Source organism: Haliaeetus leucocephalus, unplaced genomic scaffold, assembly GCF_000737465.1.
Source record: "Haliaeetus leucocephalus isolate CR32 unplaced genomic scaffold, Haliaeetus_leucocephalus-4.0 Scaffold495, whole genome shotgun sequence".
Taxonomy (NCBI): Eukaryota; Metazoa; Chordata; class Aves; order Accipitriformes; family Accipitridae; genus Haliaeetus; species Haliaeetus leucocephalus.
In genome coordinates, this window is record NW_010972931.1 from 233827 (window position 1) to 259700 (window position 25874).

At 38.2% G+C, this 25874-nt stretch overlaps 1 protein-coding gene across 1 annotated transcript in view; it reads left to right on the top strand.

Moving 5' to 3' along the window:
* Positions 1-25874, top strand: part of MYO16 (myosin XVI) — a 305367-nt gene that overhangs the window by 82685 nt on the left and 196808 nt on the right. The window contains exons 6-8 of the mRNA XM_010575622.1: positions 8995-9119; positions 13028-13153; positions 25767-25842. Of these exons, the coding sequence (XP_010573924.1) occupies positions 8995-9119; positions 13028-13153; positions 25767-25842 (327 nt within the window). The remainder of the gene's footprint in view (positions 1-8994; positions 9120-13027; positions 13154-25766; positions 25843-25874) is intronic.

A 25874-nucleotide genomic window follows, 5' to 3' on the forward strand; every position in this document is an offset into this window, starting at 1 on the left:
CTCCTTTTCCTTTAGGCTGTTTTAAATATGTAATGCTTTGAAGAATGCAACATTTTTGTTTACTTCCTTTCTTCGTATTTAGTTGCATAGTGGATTAGATGACTTAGATAGAAACTACAAATGAGTGACATCTTTCTCGGTTCCATATTTGACAAGTGACAGGAGGTGACACGTTCACTGTGTAATTTGTTTCCAAAAAAGAGGTGTTCCCTTTTGTCTGCCAAGATCTCAGGCTTCAGCTTTCAGTAGGATAACTGTGCATTTCAAGAACATCGGCCTTGTTATTTAATCTGAGAAAACAGCATCTGGATATTTACTACTACTTTTTTTTTTAAGTATCCTACACATCTGAAAGCAAAATAATACCTTCCTTGCCTGTTGTACAGTGAGAGTTTATGCACTAGCAGGTTATTACAAAACCAAAAGAAAACCATCTGTTGCGGAATTTTTTTTTTAAGAATGACTACATGTAAATAACATATCTACCTGAAGGTATAGATGGCTTTTCTTTTTCTACCATGACACAGGTACAGAAAAAAAGGGTTATTGCTTTTCTACGAAGTATTCTTTTTAACAGTTCACTTCCTGTGGGGTAAATGAATTTAAAATAGCTGGGTAAAGGTTATCAACCTTTGATGGTAATAGAGATTTCATGTACTTAATCAAAATCTTTTATAGTATTCCAAGCTGTGTGAATAATGGATCTGTTTTGTTCTCTGAATATTAAGGGGATCATATTCAGGGGTCTAAGAAAACTGTATATAGAGCCAAAATCATGTGCAAGTCCTATCCATTGAGGTAGGTTTTTTTTATGGTGTAAGTTAGTTAAAATACTGTGCAGATTTCACAAAAATAGACTGTGGTTTATTAAATTCTTACTAGCAAACGGGTTAAGCCTTACTTTTCAGCTGCAAAGAGGAAGGAATAAATTTCTTTCTCTGCTATGCAGCAGTAGGTAGAATAAAAACCCCAGAAGCTAAGGGTTAGTACAGAATCCTACACTGAAGACAGTGTTTAACATTAGTCAGAAACAGTCGACTCATAAATTACTACAATAAGGAGAATTTCCCTGAAGCCAAACGTTAACAACATGAGGGAAATAATGTGCAGGAAAAGCTGATTCAGAAAAGTAGTGGGCAAAGGATTAAGGAAAAATTTACTGTAAGAGTGACACTATACAGTAACCTGGAATGTGATAGGGAGATACATCCCAAAATTATTTTGGTTTAAAATGTAAAGTTATTTGAAATGATTTATAAAATCTGGTGTGGTTGGGCTAAAAGCCAAACTCCCACCCATCTGCTTGCTCATTTCCCCTCCTGAGCAGGACAGAGGGAGAAAATAGGATGAGAAAGCTTGTGGATCGAGATGAAGACAGGGAGATTGCTTACCAGTTACTGTCACAGGGGAAACAGGCTCAACTTGGGGAAACTTGCAAATTGGAATAGATTCAGGTAGTGAGAAATAGAAAGACAAACACTAAAACAACACCTTTCCTCCCCCTTTCCCAGGCTTGACTTCACTCCTTCACTCCAGACTCTACCCCTGCAAGTGGTGCAGGGGATGTGGGGGAGGTACAGTCAGTACATAGAGCAGTTTCTGTCTGCCACTTCTTCCTCTTTACACTTTCCCTCTGCTCCAGCATGGATTTTTCACAGGTATACAGTTCCTTCAGGAACATCCATCTGCTTCACCATGGGTCTTCCATGGGCTGCAGGGCATCTCTGCTCCAACGCCTGGAGCACCTTTTCTCCCTCCTTCTTCTCTGACCTTGGAGTTCCCTCAGCTATTTCTCCCTCCTTTTGTTTCCTCTTTGTCTCTCTGTCCACTGTTTTCTGCCCTTCCTTAAGTATGTTTTCACAGAGGTGCCATACTTGTCTGAGAGGCTCAGCTGTGTCCTGTGGTGGGTCTGCTGGAACTGAGAACTGTCTGTGGTCCACACGGGACAGGCCCTGGCCTCTTGCCACAGAAGCCACCCCAGCAGCCCCACAACTGCCAACACTTGGACCATACATCTGGTCGTGTGTTTCTCAACACTCTGGCACTTTTTATGAGAATAAGATCAAAATGAAAATCCCAGTTATGTGTTTTTTTCATCAGCTTTGATTATGAATTAAAGTGTTCAGAATACATACACCAAAATGCTCTAACATGGAGGTTGTGCTACAGAAACACTTAAAACAGATCTAGTAATCCGGCATGGGGAAAAAAAGAATTATGTACTGTTTCTTCAGTGCACTCAAGAAAAGCAATTGATATAGATCAATATAATTTCAGAAAAAGTAACTGCTCTAGACTTTCATATTTAAAACTATGAAGGGCTTTTCATAGACATTAAGGAATTATTGCCAACATACTACAGTAAGAACTGACTAAAATGTCAACACATGTAGCTTGTTAGTACTAAAGATCAGTGGATTTAAGCTAAAACTAAATCCTCTGTTATATTTTCTATTTTAGAACCATATGCAATGTGATCTTGATTTCTGCTTACAAATTTTCTATTAATAATATTGATGCAGTAGGTTGACAGAAAAACAGGCAACCAAAACCAAACAGCCTCAGGGTGGTTCAAAGTTTTTTCACTCTGATTTTTGCTGATTGGGAACCACCTACCCATGAGATTATGACACACACACAAAAAATCTGTCCAGTTTCCGCAGAGAGCTTGATTAATTGGTGATAGGGGTTAGGTGATGGTATTGCCAGTGAGAACGGGACCAAATGAGATGTTTCAGTAGGTCCCTTCAAGTCCTAAAAATGAAGCACACAGAAAACGTGACACATTGAAAACGTCATAGTTGAGAATGCTCATCTGTCTTCCTTTGGCCTTTGTGTTTTCTAATATAAGCTTGAATAAGCTACTGTAATTTTTATATTTTCTAACTCTTGGGGAAGTGACTTTGAAGTCTTAGACTCCTCTTAATATTTGTGTGTTTCCAGCATGCAAATGTTTGGGCATTTAAAAGTGAATTAAAGAAGAAAGTCCATCGTATGGAAGCATTTTGTTACCCATATGTTTTTATTAAAGGGAAAATATTTAAACTCACTGTGCAGACTTTTGGCACTTGAATTAACATTTTAAGTTTCAGCCAGTAGTTTATGATTTGCTTTGTAACTGATGCTAGAAGGAAAACAGGCATCTCCTGGACTAACAGGCTTTGCAAAGATTTGAAAAAAGAGTGTGAAGAACATCAGCAACTGGGGATGCCCTTTTAGTATCCTTTCAAACAGCTTACTGATAAATAATCTAATTCTGTTACCATTAGAGATAAATTACCATTTTTTTATAGGATTCCTAAAACTATAACCTTTATCAAGTTAGAAAAAAAATTTTCAGTGCCCAGAGTGCACCCACGGGCTCTGCAACCTGTGCTCCCCACTCCCAGGGGCTTGGCTGCCGGTGCTCAAAGCCAGCTCTGACATGGTACAGCCATGTAACCTGGGAGCAGTTGGCTCAGACAAGGGCTAAGTTGTGAGGCAGAGCTGGGGGAAGCCTTGTAATGATCTTTCACCCATCCTTTGGCTGGAGAGCCGCATTTAGGCTCAGGTCCTTGCCCTTGTTCCTTGCTTGAGGTATGCCTATGCCCAACCACGAACCTTGTTGATCCCAACCCTGAACCACTGACTGCCTGGCTTCACCTGATTTGTCTGGATTCGTTGCTAGAAGCTTTTCTAGCAATCACAGAACTATCGGTTGGCCCTGATTCCCATCACCAGACCCGCTCGATTTTCTTGTTTGGGTACTGTGGGGCTGTGCCCTCGTCAGCAAGGACACTACCCTTCCTGCCCCTGTTCACCCTCAGCTCCTGGCTCCCTGGCAGGTGTCAAGTACCCTGCTTTTACTGCTTTCTAACAAAGACATCTAACCATAACATATTAAGACCTTGCCGAGAAATACTGTATATGGAAGAGCTCATTTCAGACATGGTACTTACCGCAAGTAACCAGAGACAATGATATGCTTTTTTTGCTTCTGTCTTCTGGTGTTAATATTACAAATAAAATAATAAACATGCAAGACATATCCACAGATGAATGCTTTAGTATTAAGCCTTGAGATTGTACCAGTCTGTTAAAATAAATTACAAAAATTATTTTTGTTCTCATACAAGTTAAGAAGAGACAGAGGTAATTTAACTAATTTTAGCTGGAAGGGTCGTCAACATCCTTGTTATAGAAGAGAAGACAAAAAAAAGCATGTTTCACTAGAGTGGGAGAATTGTCACTCTGATGACTATGTGAGGAGGAGATGGGAATTTCATTTCTGATAGCATTTTCAGATTGGAAGGAAATAAACTAAACATCTTTCACTATGCCTATATAATGATCTCTTTAAAGACAAAGAGGTAAAACCCACCAACAACTATCAGTCGGTACTTCTGCAGTGAATTAGAGCTTAGTAGTTTTGCAAATACACACTCTTGCAGATACTGAAAATATTGACTTCCCTTCTCACATAATAAATGTTGCTGAAACGTATCTGTTCATACGCTGACCTTTGAAAATCAAATGCACATAATGCCAAACGATACGCACAAGAGCTACTGAACAATGTAATTTAACAAAGATAATGCTCTTTACAAAGCTATCTAGTAAGCAGCCAGAAGAGTCCTCCTAAAACTTAAAGCAAATAAAGCTGGATAAAGTAACAGCTACACCTGAATATTTTTATGAATGAAAATGAATGTTTCAAGAATGATACCGTGACTTTTTTTTTTCTTATTGATTATGAACATGTCTATCCTATACTATGCTGCACAGGAGAAAAATAGAACTTCTAAACAATGGTATCCCTAAAATTATAGATGAATACAGACAGGCTCATCACGCTTGGGGTGAAAAGATCCTTGCTCTGTTTGCAGTTCTGGGCAGGAAGGGCAGATACAGGCAGGGTGAGAGAAGACTTAACTAAGAGGAGATGAGAGATTGGCTTCTCAAAGTTGTTGCAAGTTTTTTAATGCACATTTGTGTTTGCAAGGCAATGTGATATTGACCTCTCCTAAAGACTCTTAAGCCCGTTGGAGAATGAGACGTGCACATTGCAGAAGGAGTGACTGCTGGGTGAGTGCAATGGGTATTTCCCCAAAAGTGCTTGAGTGTTCGCTTTGTACGGATCCCAGGAACGGGTGTTCCCCTCGCAGATGGAGAGTCTTCTTGGTACCAGACATTTCTGAGGAGATTATTTTTTGTAGCAATTCTCAGTTCTGTTTGCCATCTATTTCTTTACCACTGCAACTTTCTGAAAGTTACCTTCCAGCTTTTTATTGGAGGTTTTTACATTCCTTTGGGTTGTCAGTTCTATAACCATATGCCAGAGAGGGTGAGACAGCCAAAGCACGTGAAATGGCCTTTTCAGGTGTTTTTCTTAAAGAGTGAGAAGTGATATATTTTGTAGCTTTTAGGTTATGCTCCTGCCTGTCATCCTGCAGGGTCACTACTGTTTTAACTGTTCCTTCTCCATCTCATCTCCTGCAGAATTTATGAGCATGTAGTTCTTGTTCTGATTTGGTACAGGGTATTTGGGGCGTATTTTCCATCCTATGCCTTTCTTTTTGACTTTTCTTTTTTTAAAATGTGAATCCATTCCTGTAGCACATGCCAATTTGGTTTTCTTCCACTATTTATTCATGCTGGCTGTCATCCCTTTTCAGCTGAATATCTAAACCGCATTTCCCTGTTGAAATGCAATGTTAAGGTCATTCTTTGATTCAGGCAGCAAGTTACTTACTGTATGAGTAACATTTTATTGTTCCATCTAAACTGATGAAAAGTATCACTGCCTGGGGAGGGAGAGTAAACTCGCCAGATTTACAAACTTGATTAAGTGAAGGTAGTTACTGACCAGGTCTCCTTGTTTGAGCCTCAGAGAATGATGTGTGTGCACGCTTGGTAAATCGGCTTCTCAGCTCCCCACCAGGGAAACCTTCACTGAAGCCTGACAGTTCCTGAGTTCTTGGAATTCAAACCTGCAATTCTAAGATTGCAATTTAGATTATTTTTTCATGTTTTCATTCTGTTTTCTATAAAGGCAGAGGAAGGGGATCTCTGTTGTTTCTGTAGCATTTTCAAAACTCTTTTGGATATTTAAAAAATGAAGCCTGTGGAACCATGTCACTGTGGTAGCTCACTTGCCAGGCTTTTTACTGCTATTTGTTTAATGAAATGTGTATCATTCCTGTATACAACTATTGGTTTGAAGCCAATAAAGCTATCTTGAGATTCACATAGACTGTGCCTTTTGTTGCTATGTAGCATTGTTTATGCATTTTCTCTGAGCTGATGGGTGTAATTATATTTGTGATAGAATTTATATAGCAGTTGATGCAGCTGAACTCTTTTCTTGATTTTCCTTCAGCATGAGCAAAGTTAATCTTTCAATAGCCAGATTTTTTGTGGCTCCAGACAGGATACACCAAGGTTCTATAAAATGCAATTTACGAGGTGTAAGGATTGATAGTTCACCGTCAGTATAAGAATATACCGATAAGTTAATTCTCTGACCAGGCTGAGTGTAAGTCAATAGTAAATTGCTAGAAAAGGCTGAGTGGGCTCAGCTGGCCTTTGCCCTCAACCTGTAGCCATTACTGTATGAATGAAACATGACGAACTGGACAACCTGATAACAACTGTGCTTCACTTTCAGTCTTTTTTTTTTTTTTTTTCTTCTGGGGGAAAGTCAGAAACTGGTATTTCTAATTTGTGGATTGTGAACTTAGTTTTAATTTTTGAGTGTTTGAGGTGTTACACACAAAAGAGGTAGTACGTTAATTTCCACCTGCTGCTTCTCTCCTTGAAAAACAAAACTTATTCTAACTGTTTATTGGAGACGTCAAGAGGAACTAAAAATTGACATAACTTCTGTCAGTAGTACTTAAGTTAAATAGATATTAATTAAATTAATATTTTTCACTTTTCAGCTCACTGACAAATGGCTGCCTTCATCAGGCAGAAAATGATACATATATTTTTAAACTTTAATCTTTCTTACCTGACAACATTAGAAAGAGCTTTATCATGACCAGTCAAGTTTCATTTCAGCTGCTCTGTCTGTCTGTGTTGTGTTTAAAAAGTGAAGTGAGTGCTGCAAATGATAACTAATTTTGGGTGTATATAGCCCTTCACACCACATAGTGTTTTGGAAATTTAAACTTGGCGATTTGAGAGAGTTCTGTCACTGGCACAAGAATGTTAAACTATCAATTGACTGTTACAAAAAGCAGGAAATAGGCAGAAACAGAAAGAAAAAAAGACATTTAATTGATGCCGTGTGGCATCAGTAATCTGTAAATGTCATTGGGTAGTTTTAAATCATTACTGTGAAATGTGATGAAGGCACAAAAACTTCAATTCTGACAAAATGAATCCACTGATTGTTAGGAGATACTCAGAACACCCTATGAAATCTGCATTGTCTTCCAGTCTAGCAACTGTCAGGCAATAGGACGTTAGCAAATTCTGCTTTTGGGTCGTATCTAATTTAAGACATCAGTACCATATGTATGTTTGTTTGTCTGAATTACATGTATGTGAAAGATCACAGGTTTTAGTCCAGATACAGAAAACATCTCATTTTCTCCAGCTTAGGTTTAGACTTGGGTTTTACATTTGGTGTCATTTAGGTGACAGGTGTGAAAATAGGAGAATATGTAAATGTGGCCAGCAAGACGGTGCGCACACTGAACGTTTCACTTGAGAGCTAAAACTCTTAGAAGTGCTGCAGGCAAATAAAATTCAGAACATAAAGCAGTGTGTATAGTAGCATGTTAGAGAAAGAAAATGATTCAGATTCTTTGCTGAACTACATATGGTACACCCATTTATACGAGTTCCAGGGTAGATTAAAACTAAGAAACTTAAAATATGGTTTTACTCTGAAACATGCTTCAGTTGTTTTAGTAATATAAAAAATTGCAAGAATTGTTGAAGATAAAATATTAAGTTAAATAGATATTAATTAAATTAATATTTTTCACTTTTCAGCTCACTGACAAATGTGGAAAAGAACTGAGAAATAATTTATTCATGTGTTTTTTGTTACGTCATGGCCAGGGTAGAGAGGAAGGATTTTTATACTCAAATTACATTTTCTATATATGGATGTAAGTGACCAGTGAAGCTAGGAGTGGAAGAATCAAGCCCTGAATTTTGTTAGATATTCCAATCAAGCCACAGCCAGTTGCTAGTTTAACCACTTAGCAATTTTGTTGTACCCTCGGTTTCTAATTTTAGATCTCTTCAGACTGGAGGCCATGCTTTCTTTTGGTTATGGACTGCCTTGCTTATCTTCATTTTAAAACTGTACTTCGAGAACTGTTTCTTTCAGTAGCAATGTTGACACAAGTAACCCTGTGCCCTTCATTCCTTTCATCCCCTCCCATCTGTTCCTGCTTCTGTACCACATTTTCTCTTGGTTTATGGGGCCTTGTAATGGTCTAAGCTCAGCAGGAGAACTAATCCCGGTTAAAAATAACCCAGGCAGATAAAAAAGTGTTGAGTTCTAATGTCATTTTCTTCACTTCACAGTCTCTCAAGTGGTTGAGCCAACAGATTTGAGGGACTGGTCTAGGCACTGTGATGTATACACAGGGTTGAAAGAAAGCAGCCAAAAATAATTTTCATTAAATAAGACCTAAACACTTGAGAGGCTTCCTTAGAGTGTTTAATTCTTTTCCCATTCGCAGCTATTTTCACTATCCCAGTGGATTTAATGATATTACAACTGCTTTAGCTACAACTGCTCTTGCCAGTCAGTAGATCAGGCCCATTTATTCAGTATTGTTGACTGACATTAAATCATCCATCTAGTGACTTAAAATAAAGATACAAGTAAACTTTTTGGTAAATATAAGTAAGTAAACATGTTCTATAAATGTACACTGAAGTCTAATTAAATGTTGATTAAGCTTTTACAAACCCAGAGCAGAAGATCATATGTCTGTTCTTTATTGATGAATGAAATACCAGAAGGTCTTAGCCTTTTCTCTTTTCCAGGTGTAGAGCTCAATTCATTGCGCCAAATGAAAATACAGAGACCTATGACAATGCTTACAGATGTCCGACAGCTCATATCAAGTGGAGGAAGTGTGAATCAAAAGAATGACGAAGGAGTTACACTGGTGAGTGGGAACATGTAATCATCACCCTGTGAATATGCATGTACTGCAAGTGTGTACTGACGGGCATGTTTGCAAGGCAGTTCTCTAAGAAGCAAAGTGAGGTTATGCAAGGTTTTGCTTCTCATCTGGCATTTTGAAAATAGACAGATGTCAAGGCCATGCATAGTACCGATTTTAAAGTAGGCTAGTGCAATATCTGTGTCTTAATGACAGCTTTCTTACTCTTAGCCACTGAATATATAGAACAAAAATTAATAGCAAAAAAAATATTAGCACTGTAGTTTAGAACTGCAGCAGATACTTGTGATCTCTGACATTTTGTGTAAGAGAGGGCCTGAAACTTCACACAGTGATTCCTGTTTTAGGCTCGTACCTTCTGGCTGAGCCAGGCTAAAAGACTTTCGTGAAACTATCCCATCTTGATTCAGTGTAATGAAGCTTCCACCATATCAGTGAATAAGTATTCCTTCTCCCAGATTTGCATGTTATTTGTAGTCACTGGGTCTCATTGTATTTTTTTCTGCTAATAGATCTTCTATCCCTTTGTTTTTTCAGGATTGCTACTTCTTCAGCAGTCAAATAGTTTAAAAATTAATGTATTATTCCCTAGGTAGCATATCTGTGGAATGTTCTCTTTGCATATAAAATCTTCAAATCATTGTCAATCAATAAATGGTCATCAACAACATTAAGATATTGAATAACTTTTGAAAAATCTTCTGTGTTTTTCTGCAGGTACTGTACTAAAATAATTAGAAAGGCACATATTTATTATTCTTTCAGCATTTACGCTGAATTACATTGCATGATACTGAATTAACACACTGAATCATTAGTATTTAATTCCATATTTTAATACCTGTGGAGTATTTAAACTATAACTGAAAAAGTGAGCAGCCTCATATCTGGGGTTGTTGAATCCCAACCACTGGCTCTGTCTATACAGGAAGCTATGACTTTTGGGGTGGTCACCTCGAGGCGGTTAACTGTACTTAAAAACAGGAGGGAAGCAGGGGAGGGGTGGGAAGAAACAACACAACTTTTAGTTTAATTCATAAAAGCATTAATTTAACTTCCAGTTTTCTGATACATTTAAGCTAAGCTGCTAAATCACAGTAAAATGCAAAGTTGTTTCTCTTGTACTTTTATTGCTACTCTAGTCTGAATTGGCTTAGTTAAACTGAGTTACGAACTTACATAACTATCACTGTATAAAACCTTTTCTGTAGTTAGCTGGAGTAGTTGAAATGCATGTCTGAAATATGTTAGAGAGTACTGCAAATACTAGCAGAAAACCATTGCGGATAGTTTGGTTTTCCTTGTTTGTTTGGTGGGATGTTGATAAAGGGGATGTTTTTTGCATGAACGGCTTTTATGTTGAACTTTGATTTTTTTGAACTTCTTTCATAGTCTTGCAACAAGTAGCTACAAAGTGGATTATTTTGCTTTTGTTTGAGATGTCTATTATGTGAAACTTTTGTCTAACAAACTGGTGGGAAATCCGGAATTTGTTCAACTGCTCTGTCTCTATTCATGGTTGTGGAGTCAGCCAGTCTGTGATAGCTGTATGTGTATCAAAGGGTTCTGGGAATAGTTTTTGTTGCTTTACATATATGTATACAGAGAAAACAACAAATATCTCAGTTCTAAGTAGCAAATGAGATTTGTTTTCTCTTGATAGAATATATCTGTGTCCATGTGGAAGTTAAGATGAATCAGGCAAAAAAATGATGCCATAAATATAGAAATGGACACATTCTCATAGATTAATAGCACTTAAATATGTGCACATGCAATACAGACATAGAATGATATATGGCAAAATTAATTTTTCTGCTAAATCATCCTGTAGTATTTTTTATTTGAAAGATTTCAGTCACAAAATACTTCCTTTGTCCTGTGAGCTTTTAAACTACTTTAAAATAGCACTTGTCAGAATTGATGTCTCAATAAAAAATGTAATTTCTTCTGTTGAAACAGAAGAAAAGCTGAAGCTATGTCAAATTACTGGAAAACTTTGAGGTTTTTGTACATTTGAAATTAAGAGCATTTATAGCATACAGAGTTGTTCTGCTCCCAGGGCAGGGGTACTCTGCCTCCTTTCCAGGGGAAGATTTTTGATGAGCTGTAATGTGTTTCATCCCTCTGCATCAAGCATGTTTATAGAGAAAACTTTATGCATGGTCTGCAGGTGCAGGTGAACCAGAAATAGTAAATAAGGCAAATAATGTCCTGGACTCTGTTTCGGTGTCTCCTATGCTTATAGTGACTTTTGAACTACACAGTTCTAGTAACAAGTTTATTGCAAGACCTTTTTCTTCCTGTTAGCCATCTATTTCAATGCTAAGAAAAATAGTCTCTTTGGCTAACATTACTTCAAGGGAAAAAAATCATATAGTTGGGCTGTGTGGTTTGGGGATACAGGTTAACATGTACAATCTCAGTTCACCATTTCTGTAGTCTTCCTGAGCCCTGTTCTTACTGATCATCATGAGAATTGATGGCTTCTGACTGGAGATGAGCAATTATATTGTGCCAATTTCCAAATGCAAATTTTGTCCCCTTTGCTCCCAGAAGTGGACGGAATGTTTGAAATTGTAGCAGAGGACCATGAGAAAATAAAGACCACTAAACTGTAACCTGGATGGATCTCGTCATGTGAAGTATGTGCCTCAACAGAGTTACTCACCATACACAAGAAACAATTTCCACCAAAACCCACAAATGACAAATTTTCCCTGACATAGGATTCCTTATTGCATTTTCCTCTTTTACTTGATTATTACCAGAGCAAATAATTTGTGTTGCCCTACTATGTCTTTCTCTATGGTCATTTTTTCTCTTTCTCTCTTCACAAGTCCTGTTTGGTACTATATTGCTTTTATATTTATTATACATACCTGCTATTTGTATTAATTAAATAAAAAATAAAATCTATCTTTTTCCCCCTCGGTCTCATTCTGTAAATACTATTTATAGTGGAATTGATTACTGATACAAATGTCAAACACATATAGAGCCTTAAATAGTAATACAACTGCAAAAGTTAGTGTCTAGTTTCTCAAATTGATCATTAACAAAAATACTTTTGAGTTTCCTCTTTCCCCTTCTTGCCACTGCAGTTTTCAGTACCTTATCAGTCATACAGTGTTTGCTACTCAGAATGACAAGCCATGAGCAAACACAGCTACCTTTGAAGTTGTCCCTGCTTTAGCAGCAAGTTGCACTAGTTGACCTCCTGAGGTTCCTGCTAACCTGAATTTCTGTCATTCTGTTACTGCATTTTCTGCCTTCTCTCTGTTCCACTTTGACTCAGAAAGGAAGTTTACTGACACAGAAAATCAACTACAATTATTAAAACAAATACCACTTAAGTATCTAGGGAAGCAATGCCAGCAGAGGAAACAAAATCTCTGTGGTTCAAAATTGAGAAAATATTTTTTGTGACTGATTTTGTGCTGCAAACTCAATGTGCTTGGTTTGGTTGTATGTTAATGAATTCATTTTGGAGTAAAGTAGCGTCAACTTACATCTGGGGTATTTGAACGGCCACAAAGAAGGTTAGGTCTAGGCCAAGCTCTGTTGAAATGTATGAAGCTACCTGGGCTCATGAAGTTTGTGTGTGTGTTTGAAAAGATGTTTGCTTGAAATGGCGTGAAAAGTATCTAGTGAGACTAGATTGTTTAAGTAGTTCTCAATAAGCTACCATTCTTACTTTTTTGCAGGTTTTGTTTATAAATGCTAAAAAAGATTCTGCAGTGGGTTTCTAGTCTGTTATCGCATGTATATTTTGTATTTGTCATTATCATGATTTAGCCAGTTAGGTCTGAGGGGCAGCCAAGATATGCAATAGCATGTCACTGGTTTTTCTGAGTTCTTTAAACTATTAAGATACTTTTATATTGCAGCTGCATGTGGCCTGTGCTAATGGATACAAGAATGTTGCATCTCTGATACTGGACCATGGGGCTGATCTCAATGTAGTGGATAATCAGTACTGGACACCCCTACATTTAGCTGCAAAGTATGGACAGGTAAAGCACAATTTTTTCACCTGCTTCTCTTTTCTTTGTGGTAGTCTTCTGTAGCAATAGCAGATACTTTCAAGTCAGGGAGACTATTCTGGTTTTAATGTGAAAAGCTTACACACTCCTGTACTATAGGTGGCATCTCAAATCACAGAGAACACTTGAGAATAAACACTGTAAAGCTATCAACCCGATACAGCTCATTAAAATCAATCTACCATCAACAGCAGTTTGTCTCCAGCAAAAATTAAATGTGCACTGACACTTGAAAGGGAGCCAAAATAACCACTTTTGTCTGTTATTTTCTTATATTCTGATGTCAAACTCTTACTTTTAGCTAACTTTTTTCTGTGTGTAGTTTTGTGGATGAATGTCCAGGGTTCACTTAACACAGCAGTCGCATTCAAACTTTTCCAGTCACTGAGTTGTGGAGGGGTGACCTGCGTTTGGGATTTGGATGCCATGCCTAAACATGACTTGGGCCTCTTAATATTCTACCTTTTCACTTTTCCTTCATCCTCGCTCTCCCCAGACATGCTCAGTGGGCCTTTGTTAAAGTCTTGACCACTTTAGGAGTGTTCCCCATGGCTCCCACTTGCCCACCTCATGGCTCACAAATCACCACTTACCCACAGGTACCTTCCAAAAACCTCTCTGATGCATCCTAGCTCAGCCTCCTGTGTTCCTGCCCTTTTCCCTCTCAGGTCTCTGCTGCAGCTCCTGGAAAACTCGTCACTTCCTATCTTTGTCCTCCACCAGGAGGGGCTGGACCTGCTCTGCTAGGGACACAAGATTGAGCTTCCCAGTGTTGCTCTGAATAAAAATGGTTTGCTTCTGTTCAGATTCCTGCTGATGGCAGGGATGTCCTTCCTGACACTGTGAATGTAGGTGTGGTGAGTTAGTCAGAAAATGCTATGAATTGGAGCTGTCAAGCCATTCCGCTGTTTCTTTGGTACTTTGCTGTCTTGTAACGCCTATTTCTGTCGCCATCAACGATGCTTTTAAATGTAACTCAGAATGGCAAGAAGTTGTTGATTCTAAACAGGTCTCTGGTTTTCTTTTTTTATGTTCTAATAAATATAAATAAAAATCTTCACAGGCTTCTGCTGGAGTATGAATTCCATAGTTAGGTAATATTAATTCTGTTCCTGATTTTAGTGGAAGCAATCCCATTCATTTAGCTGAATCTCTAGCCAGTGATTGAGGAGAACTAGGATTTTTGTTCATGTGTGGTTCTGGTATCTCAGTTGCTTTTCGATACTCATGTGAGTAAACCTGTGAATTACAAGATGAAGGTGGTGAGATACAAGAGGCGGGGTGCAGTTGATCTGAATACGAAGCCAAGATTGCTTTTTTTGTTGGGTTTTTTTTTTTTTTTTTTTTTTTTTTATTTTGGAGTCTTTTACTGTAGGTGATCCACATGTTAAGGTTTAAGGAGTAGATTCTAAGCATGCCAAAATGTCTAATGAAAAGCAAAAAAGATATGTATATAGGTAGACAGATGTAATTCAAGTACTTATGCATGTATATTGTAATTCACCTATCAGACTGTCTTCTTTAGAAAACTGCTACGTATACAGCACATTTTTAGGATTGCAAAACTATTTAAGGATACAATTCAGTACTTATGCTATATATTGATTCATGTCCCGTTGCTCATTAAAATGACATATGTGTATTTCCTTATAGCACATGTTTTCATTTTCATTGAATATATGGCTGCCAACCTCTTTTCAGAGTTCAGAAAATAAATAATATACTTTATAGCAAGAAGACAGTAAAAATAAATGTGTTTGAGACTAGTAGGTTCTGCTGGGGTATAGATTTCTCCTATTGAGATACAGGGTGTCTGCTCTTTTACAGGGTATGAAAGCTTAGCATGTTTTCATAATAGATTAAGTCATTAGTTTATATGAAGTGTACCCTCAATAATTTCTGGAAGGTTAAATTTACAGAGAAAATTTTTCTGCAAAAATACACTGCACCCAAGTTTTATTAGCAAGTGAGGCATCAGTGACATTTTACATGTACTGTAGTTTTTATTTTTCTCATCCCATCTTGTCCTGTGCTGTTCTGAAGTTCTACTGCCCTCACTGATCCCTCTGGATCGTCATGTGATGCTGCGGGTGGGCACACACTCCCTCTACCTGTGCTTGGACTTCAGTAGGGCAAAAAACCTCTTAGGAGAAAGGTGATTGCAGTGATGTAATCTTGAGCTGGAGTTACTATTTCTTAGTTTCAGGGATGGCTTGCAAGTTCGGGCTTTGTACTGCATTAATGTAGTTATACGATGGCTGTAAGTCTTTTCTAGTGTGAAGCCTAAACACTAGTTGGATTGAAAAGGACACGAAAGGACTGTGGAAGAACTTTTCTTTGGTATATATGTGTAACACGTATATGTTTGCAACACTAACCCCGGATGACTTGAAATACCTTTTTTGTCGTGAAGTTGGGTATTCTTCTTTTTGAAACAGACCTGTACATGTAAAGTTTGCAATTGAAAGTGGCTAATGGAGAAAATGTCTTTCCTTTTGAAGTGTTGTAAGAGCTCAGATTGCTATTTTGTGAGGTGATCCTTTTTGCTGGCTCTGTTGTTGAACTGTGTCTCCGTTTATGTCCCAGATGACGGGGGCAGTGATTCTTATTATTCCAGGAGTTTCTGGTGAGAAGCCAGGGACCAGTTGTGCTAGTTGCTGTGCAAGCACTATGGGTGCACATGGAGGAAGACAAATGAAGTAACATTGCGTCTTCCTTCCTGAAATTAACAAAATACAGAGCAGATATCTTCCCTTTGTAGTGTTAATAAATAGTACAATTTGGAGATACCTTATTATCATGATAGATAATTTGCCATCCTTATTTAGGAGATAAGTATGGCTTTCGTATGGATTCTGTTTGTAAGAAACAAGTAAATAATTTAAATTCCTTTGTAAGAGGGATTTATTAGCTATCAGGGAAAATATTTCATCCAGTAGCTAAGCCATAGGGGTGTTTTTAAATTTTCCTTTCTTATGATGATAATTTTGAAACATCTTTTAGCCTTAGTATGATTTCATATGCATATCATATTTATAAGTCCATTTTGCGTAATTAATTATAGACAAATACGAGCATTGTTACTATTTTGGGAAAAAGTAGTATGGCAGAATGGGAATGACCTTAAATCAAGACATGATTTGGATAGTCTGTTTTAAATTAAAATACATTAACGAGGGAATCGTTATTTTTTAGCCAAAAAATACTAATGTTCCCTGAGAAAGTCATTAATATGAATTCTGGACTCCATCCCTTACAGTTTCACCTCTTGTAACACGTATTTGTGACAGGTTTTTTTAAGAATTCTCACTTGAAGAACTTGTTACAGTGATAAATCTTGTATGTTCTACTAGAAGACTGTAAAAAAGTCTGTTTGGTTTTAGTTTGATGTTCTTTTCAATTCTTGAGAGGATTTCTTTCCTTCCAGGAAGTATCTGAACAGAAAAATAGCCTTTTCTTGTCTTGTAGCTTGTCTAATAAGCAATGATCCTTTAATGACTGGTCACAGAAGTTTCAAAAAACCCATTCTAAACCATTGTTGTTTAGTAGCTTACTAGCACTGCTGCTGCAATACCTGCAGCCAAACCCCATCCAATATATAATTAATATTATATTCCATGAGTCATAAGGACTGATAGTTTTTCCTGTTTATGAAGTACCTAAATTCTTAGTAATTCAGATATATTTTTCTTTTGGAGAAGCTGCTTACCTTAATAAAATGCAATTGGATTAGTTATACAAATCACACATTTGGTTTTTGCACTATTTTGTTACAGAACTTTCATTCATTTTGCATATTATTTTCTGAAAAAGTTTGAGTAGTGATATTCTTATGAAGAAGTTGTTACATTGTTTGAGTGACATCCAGACTCAGTTGAAGGACCAGAGCTCTATACATACACAGTTTTGTGTTTGCAAATACACAAAATACAAAAAAATGAAAAAAAACCCCAAACCAACTGTATTTGGCTATTTGTAAGGCTGTAACAATAATAGACATGGCACTAATTTACCTGGGAAAAAAAAAAAAAGAAGAGTCTACTGAAGTTTTAAATTTATAGTGAGAAAATTTAATTTGCATCTGTACAGGAGGAGACTTGGAAAGAATAAAGGCGCTGCAAGCTTCTTTTTACAAATCTCAAGTTGTAAATTAATACACAATGTAAGTGGATTACAAAAAGCTTATTGCTCCATCTCCCACAGTAAATTATATGAGAAATTATTGGAGCAGAGAGACATTATCCTGAGTGAGCTAAGCATGTGAAAGACATCACACCCACACCTTATGATCAAAACCTGGCTTGTAGAGACACCTCGATAATGGCAAAACCAGTTTTATTTAGGATGGGATTGTTCTCAGTGAAATTTAGCCACCTACAACCTAAGTGCAAAGTCAAAGCTGTGTCTGTCTAATGTGAAGAATCACCTCTAGAGTGCAATTCAGACAAATCTAGGAGATGCATTTAAAAAGGTGGGATGAATCATTACTTAGTGGTCTGACCCTCCCTGATTGTAGAGGTGATGGGCAGCTAGCATATGTTAGAGGTCTAACCTGAACATTTTAAAATTTTCCAGGAGGAATCCAGACAAAGTGTGGGACAAACAGGCCAGAGGATGGGTCAGTTGCCCACTGGATGTGCTGGGTCTCCCCAGTCATCATGAAGGGGGCATGGAGTTTATGTCTTACTCTTAGCATAAAGCTGCACAGAGTGAGACCTACAGAGGGAGTAGCGTTAAATACTTAACAGCAATACTGATCTTACCAAAAGCAAAACATAGCAGTAGGTTGTTGCATTGTTTCCAAACAGGGAATAACTCTGAATTTTAAGTGCCATTATGTATTATCTGATGTTAAAAAAAAAAAAAAGTCTGTACCTGTCTTTACCTATATTTGTAAAGAAAAGCAGTCTCACCGATAAATTTACCATCTAAAATTTGCTAGAACAGTATTAGTCCAAATACTGAAAAAGAGCATGAGTGAATGATAAATGAATTGTTCTATTAGTGCCAGAGTGTGTAGATCCAGAGTAGAACATCTTTCTTGCATAGGAGTACAGGATATTACTAGTGAGTTTGAGGGTTATGTACAGGATATGGCTACTGAGTACAGAATAAGGCAACTGAGGCTACTGCCTGAAGGTCAGTCTCTCTGTAAGATGAGGATCTGCTTTGCAGGAACAGATTAGGTTACCAATGTGTGCAACAGACTATTAACTGAAATACTACCAGCTGCAAATGTTAAAAAATAATGTTATAACATTAAAAAATGGCCCTATTTTTAAGCAAGGTTATTCTTACTTTCTAGGACTGTTGTATTCTCCCCCCCCCCCCCATAACTATTAGGGCTAAAAGCAAGTTTTTATTTTTAATGCACATTGAGATTCTAACATTATAGCAAAAGTGGATATTATTGAGGTATTAAGGTCAGAGTTGCTTTCCTTAATAATTTTACCTTAATACAATGATGATGGAATCTAATAACCTCTTCGACACACAGGCGAATCTGCATCGGTGACACACAAAAGCCTCTTCAAAATAAGATTATGAAGGCAGCAAAACCAGCCTCAAGAAATAAGAATGTGCCAGGGTTGCCTATGTAAATTTAACAGGACCTTTTGGACATACACATTCTTAATACTGTTATTGATGGCATTTTGAACTCCTTTGTCTCATTCACATGCAGCGTGGGGAGTGCTGGCGTTTATATGTATATATGTGGCTGCTGGCTGTGCACACCAGAGTGGGGCACATGTTGTCACTTGGGTACCACACCGCCCATGCTGGCACTGATACCAACTACAGAAGGGCAATTTGTATTTCTCAGGCTGGCCCCCTAATTTGAATTTAGCACAGCAATCACTTTAACAGCTAGTAATCTGGCACTGGTAGTGCTGTCCCCGCTGGACATCTTCCAGGCTGCTGTGATCAGGAGAGCACACGCTTGTCCTCCCCGTGGTGGGAATAGGCTGGAGCTCTGACATTTGCCTTGGGTACTTTGGCACAATTCCCAGGCACAAGCTGTTTCTTTGTTGTTTATCGCAGAAATGTCACCTTTCAAACAAGCTATTGGAGGCATGCAGGTCAGAGCTGACTTCCCCAGTAGCTTAAACACTACCTCTCCCAAAATTTCATCCCTGGGGGATGCTGCCTATGTCTAATCTATTAAATTGCTAAATAAAAGAAGGCTAGGGATTAAGCCAGGCAACGATCTGGCTCACATTCATATTGTTTAGAACTAGTTTCCTCTATAGGAGATTAGTCTTGTTTGTAGAGAGCTGGTTGGAGTGGTCCAAAGCAGAGTAAAGGATGGAACTAACAGTTAAGTAGTGTGGATTATAAGGGATACTTAAGCTTGCTCCATTGCACTCTCTTACTTAGCGAGGCAGATTTAGCCTCTGGCTTTGAGGTTTAACAGTTCCGTGATGTCAAAAAAAAGGATAAGAGAGTCATTGAACTGCTGACTGTACCTCTCCAAGGTAACTCCTCCAGTAGCAAGGATTTCTTCCCATCAATAAATTGGCAATATCCAAAATAAATAAAAATTGTTTAGAGAGCTCAGATGCCTACCTCGTGTTTCTTAGCATGTTATACACAACCTGTGTCATTTTCAAAATTTATGTCTGAAATTGCTGTTCTGTAAGTATGTTCTCCCGCGACACACATTTGGTTGGCTTGTTTGCTTGGACTGAATCATACCCCTGTCTAGTTAGTTCATCCAAACACAGTATTTCTTTCAGATCATAGAAAGAACTCTGTGCTTCTTCCTGAAGTCTGAAAACACACCTTCTTACTATGTGACCTAATTTGCTGATCGTTACCAAAACACACTAGTCATTTGACTCAACTATGAACTGTAGTTTCATTTTCTTTTCTTTAAGTGCATGTTGACCTCGAAATAGAAAAACATCAGCAATCCATCATTAGGATATGCTTCAATGTAGATGGGATATCTAACCCACTGTAGGAAATTATATTTAATCTCATTCAAGTTTGGCCATTGCCATAGCAGTTCCTTTGAATGCAGTTTCTGGACTTCTGCGAACACATTCCACAAGTATTTTCAATGAGAAGAGCCTAAAGAAGGGGATGCTTGTTCAGTATTTCAAAAAGAATAGAGTATAGTCACTCAGGGAATATGTATTTTCCCTGTCAAGCAGTTGGAATCTTTCATTTATGGTCAGAAAATCCTCTAGAGAATGTTTTATCCAGACATATCTCACCCTCTTTTCTTTAGTCTTTTTTTTCATCTTTGGCATGTGTGATTGTACTCGGGTAGAAGAGCAGCATTTCCTTTCAGATCAAAGTACGCTCATTTTCCTCAAGCAGAGAGACCACGCTGGGATTTCTGCCTGTGATATCTTTCTTTCAATATATTCAGAAGTTCTCTATAAATGATTCAAATGCTAATTGTGGGTACAGAACACTAAGGCAAAAAAAGCTAGATTCACAAAATACCAAATGATAAGAAAACAGATTTACAAGAGCTTCAGATACAGACTAGAGACAACCTCAATTTACAAAATTAGTATAACATTCTCAGTGTTTACATCTATGTTTTTAAAGCTCAGATGTGCACAGACTACACTATATACTTACTTGATTATTGCAGGATCTTAGTGATCAATATAAATTTAATTTTCCTTGAAATACCAGCTATAGTGACTTTCTCTCATATTCAGGACGCATATATGAAAAAAGTCTAGTAAGACTGTTCAGGCACAAACTTTGAGAAGTGCCAGATTTATGATCCTCTCTGTAGTATTAGTATATAACTTGTAGGAATATAACTTATAAGCATCTTTAATCACAAGATCAGATAATGTTGTTCCCTGACTTTTTTTTTTCTCTGTCTAATTTTCTGGTGGATTAAAAACCAGAAATGTAGGTTATCAGTCTTGAAGTAAGGATCGCTGAAGTCTTTACTTCAGCTGTAGAAAAACTTTAAGTAACCTTTGTTACTTGCTTAGATGGCTGAAAATAGTATTAGGTTGTCCTTCTTGAACCTATTCCAGAGGTTTAAAAGGCATACTCTTAGGCCATATAGGTTAAACATGCTGACTGCAGAAAGGCAGCGGTGACATTTGAGGAACCTGGGTTCCACTCCAAGCTCTTGTGTATGAACAGACAGAGTCTTCACGGTTCATTCCTTGCACGTGCAACCTTATTTGTCTCATTGCCTCCAGTCTCTTCCATTCTTGTCTTGATTCTGTTGTCTTACTGTCCCATTCATTTGCCTGGCTTCATGTCCTTTCCTTATGTGTTTTATCCCAATCCTGATTTCCTTGCACAGCCAGCTTCTGCCCCTCCTCCTCTCCCTGGTTCTCATCCAAGCTTTCTCTTTTCTCTACTTTGGCTTCATGCCAACCTTCCAGCCCTTCTGTTACACTTATCCCTTTTTCCCACTTGCTTACAGTCCCAACATCCCTTGTTCAATCTTGGTGGTTTTTCCTCACTATGTCACTTTCTTCTTTTTTTTCTGCTTAGTCTGTCTCTGCCTACATCCTGCCTCCTTGTCATGTCTCTCTTCTTCCCTTTCACTTCATTTATTTCATGCTGTTAGTTCCAATGTCCAGCATTTTATCCATGCTCTGTTCTATTTTTTCCCCTCTGCTCTTTCTACCCTGCTGCTAGTCTCATTCCTGCAACCTACTTTTTCTAATCTGTTCCACTTTGCTGACCACAGGTGGTTAGGGTCCCCCTTTTTCTGCACTGAAATAGAAAAAATACTTTCCTCATCTACATTCTATTAAGAAGGGAGATCTGTAATGAGTTTCAGACATCATTTCCTGTTTCTAAATCAGTACTGTGAATCAGATTTGTGATTGCAGAGAAAATGCTATTCAGCCTCTGAATGATATTGCTATTATTTAGGGGTTTGCCTATGAGACTTTGGCTTTAAGGGAAACTCAGTCTTCTAAGTCATACTATTATGTAATGGAGAACAAATATATAATCTTCAAAACTCAATTCACAGTAACTCTAATAGTTTAGTAATTACCTCACTTCCTAACTTTGGGAGTTATCTGTCTTGGGATTTGTTTTCTTTGTTTCACTCCCCAGTAGCTTCAGGTCCCTAACATACGCTTTTCTTTTTAATGTCCTTGATGCTTCTGTTGCCTCTTGTCCTGTCACTGGGCACCACTGGAAAAAGCCTGGCTCTGTCCTCTTTGCACCCTCCCTTCAGGTATTTGCCCACATGGATGAGATCCCCCTGAGCCTTCTCTTCTCCAGGTTGAAGAATTCCAGCTCTCTCAGCCTTTCCTCATAAGTGAGGTGCTCCAGTCTCTTAGTCATCTTAGTGGCCTTTTGCTGGCCTCTCTCCATGTCTCTCTTGTATTGAGGAGTCCAGAACTGGATATATACAGTACTCCATTTGTGGCCTCACCACTGCTGAGTAGAGGGGAAGGATCACCTCCCTCAAGCTGCTGGCAACACTCCTAATGCAGCTCAGGATACCGTTAACCTTCTTTGCAGCTAGAGCACATTGCTGGCTCATGTTCAACTTGTTGTCTACCTTTTCTGCAAAGCTGCTTTCTGGCCAGATGGCTGCCAGCATGTGCTGGTGCCTGGGGTTGTTCCTTCTCAGGTGCCGGACTTTGCACTTCCCCTTGTTGAACTTAACGAGGTACCCATCAGCTCATTTCTCCAGCCTGTCAAGGTCCCTCTGGATGGCAGTGTGAGCCTCTGGCATATCAGCCACTCTTCCCAGTTTGGTGTCATCTGCAGACTTGCTGAGGGTGCACTCTACCACATCGTCCAGATCATTAATAAAGATGTTGAACAGGATTGGACCCAGTACTGTTCCCTGGGATACACCACAAGCTACTGGCCTGCACCTAGACTTCTTGCCACTGACCACCACACTCTGGGCCCAGCCACTGAGCCATTTTTCAATCCACCTGAATGGTGGAATGGCAGTGCATTATCTGTTTCTCTGCTTGGCAAGCATTACCTCAGAACAGGCTGTTTACAATGTAGATTGCAGATATTTTGAAGACTTCCTTACTAGTATAAGGTACAGCCTAGAAAAAGCACAGAAATAGGTATTTGAAAATTTATTAGTGATGGCCAAAGTCACAGACTGATGTGAGGTGGGAACTGGAGTCTGAATGCTGAATGAATGGGAAGAGGTAAAGCATGGAGGGTCTGTTAAGGCCTTTGAAAATGAGGGCAAGCAGCTTCTGGCTTGGTGAGAAAAGAAGTAGCCGAGGGGAATCGAGAAGGTAGGACTTTCAGATTAAAGGGGTGAGACAGGGAAACATTCCTTGCAGCAGCATTCTCAACAGTCAAAGGGCAAGGTATCCAGTAAGAGGTGTCAGAGAGGTAAAAAAATTATAATTTGGACAGAACACCAATAGAGAGAGAGAGCCATGCTTTATTAGTACAGAAAAGGTTAACTAAGTTTGTGTTTCGTAAAGGAGGGTACTCAGAGATAAGTTCTGAAAAGAGAAAAGTAATGTCTAAGGGGTTTCCTAGTGTCCTGTCAAAAGGCACTGAATAAATAATAAAGGGCTCAAGAGGAGAAGCAAGGCAATTGATATTTTGTAAGCAGATGTTTTAAATAATTGCCATTAGTAGTAGTTTTCTGTACAGTGAATCATCACACTGTTTTTTTCATTTATATCAATTGGCAAAGACAACACTGGAAAATAGGAATACATACAATGCTCATTTTATTCTTAGGCTCTACAATATTTCATTTGATACTGCAGTTTCTCTTAACATAGTCATATCTCCTTTATTTGCAACTCTGCAATTGAAATACCTTTGGGTAGTGGTAATTTGCTGTAATTATTCTACAAATATTTCTACTGTTAGGCACATTTCTGAAGATATGGCAATTGGATTTTAAAGTACTCCTCCTAAAACTTAAGTGAGGTTAAAACTGACACAGTTTTGTGTATCCAAAAGCAGGTAATTGAAATTGCCAGTGACCTGAATACCTTAGTCTTTGCATCAAGGATTCCCAGCTGGAGATACTCCATTGGCATCAGGAAGCATTAATATTGGAGCACAGGATTTCTTGTGGCATAAAGCCAAAACTTTGGTAACCCAAAAGGCTGTGTATTGTTACTAAACTGAAAGTGCATTTAACCCCCCCCCCCCCTTTGATACAACCACTACCACTTTTCAGAATGAATGTTAAGGAGATTATGCAACTGCTGCTGATTTAGTCAGCTCAATGACTAAGCATGTTCCATTTTTTCATAATGAAAAAACACAGAGATAGATGCATTGAGAGTTCTCAGTTGAAAGCAGGGCTAACTGGGTTTGGAAATAAACCTAGTACGGCTTCCTCCCTGCTTCCACAGTTTGCTGAATTTTCTGCTGTTACTGCCAGAAGGGAAAGCCAGCATTAGAAAGCTGAGGAGAGAAAGATGATCTTATTTTTATAGGCATTTGCAACAGTATTTTCCTGTTTTTCTGTGATTAGAAGCTTGGGCTTGGTTGGTTTTGGGTTTTTTTTTACATTTAACTGATTCTTCCTTATCATGGTCTTTTATAGTAAGTTGCCTCCTGTGTACTGAATCCATATTCAGTTTTATTACTTTTATCGCAATGATTTCTTTCCTGTTTAGCCTTTATTTATTTATTGCTTGTTTTTATGCCAAATTACTATCCTTTCCCTTAGCTGCCTACCAATTCAGGTCTCATTTATCTGTAGCTCTCCTCTGCTCTGAAGAATCTTTCTTTTCTGCACAGCTGATTTTCTCTTGTGGTCATTCTGGCCTCCCCTGTTGGTTACATTCATATCATAAATTGTAATTGCTTTAACATATATCCCAAAATGGTAAAAGTTCTCTCATTTAGTTGAGCTCTATATTCACATTCTAAATGTATTTTTTGCTCCTTGTGCAGTTTCTTACTCCTTTTTGAGCAACCAGTTTATCAGGGTAGACATTACTACAGCCTTTGATGGAGAAATACCTCTACAGAGACTTTGGTGCAGCAGTAGAAGAGCTCACTAAAAGAGTTGCTTGCAGCATTCTTGCAGGAATTGAAAAATATGTTTTAGCCTTCTTATATGGCTAAAATATATATATAATCACCATTATATGATACTCCACCCTACTCTACTGTACTGTAATTGCTACCATTGCTAAAATGTTAAATACATTTGGTAAACATAAGATAAATGCGCCAATTTCTACTACTGACAAAAACCAGATTTACTTCCCTGTTGGCTGTGAGTCAGGTCCCTTTGGCAGTGATGGTACACAGTTGTTGAATGTTAGAAATAAAGAAATATTTATGATCTAAGTCATGGCAGGTGATGATGGAGGGTCAGGTTTTTTCCTTACTGATGTGGATTTGTTTACATGTGAAAGGATGGAGGGAGACTATGGGGGTGGAGTTATGCTGAGGGGATATTGAAATTGTACGGAAACTGTATTTTAGTCTGCTGCTTGTGATTTATACTAATGTATGTAGTAGCTGCAGAAGGAGGGATTTTGGAGGTGTTCCGTATGGTTTATCATACGATTTCAGCTAGTGCAGAAAGGAATGAATAAACTGAATGACAGGCATGCTGCTTCTGTCCTACTTCTGCCATTTCAAACACTTCTGGTTTTGCCCATTTTAGACCAACCTTGTGAAGCTGCTCTTGATGCACTGGGCAAATCCCAGTCTTCTTAACTGCAATAATGAAAAGCCTTCAGGTAGGTGAAAATCCATGTATATTACGTATGTA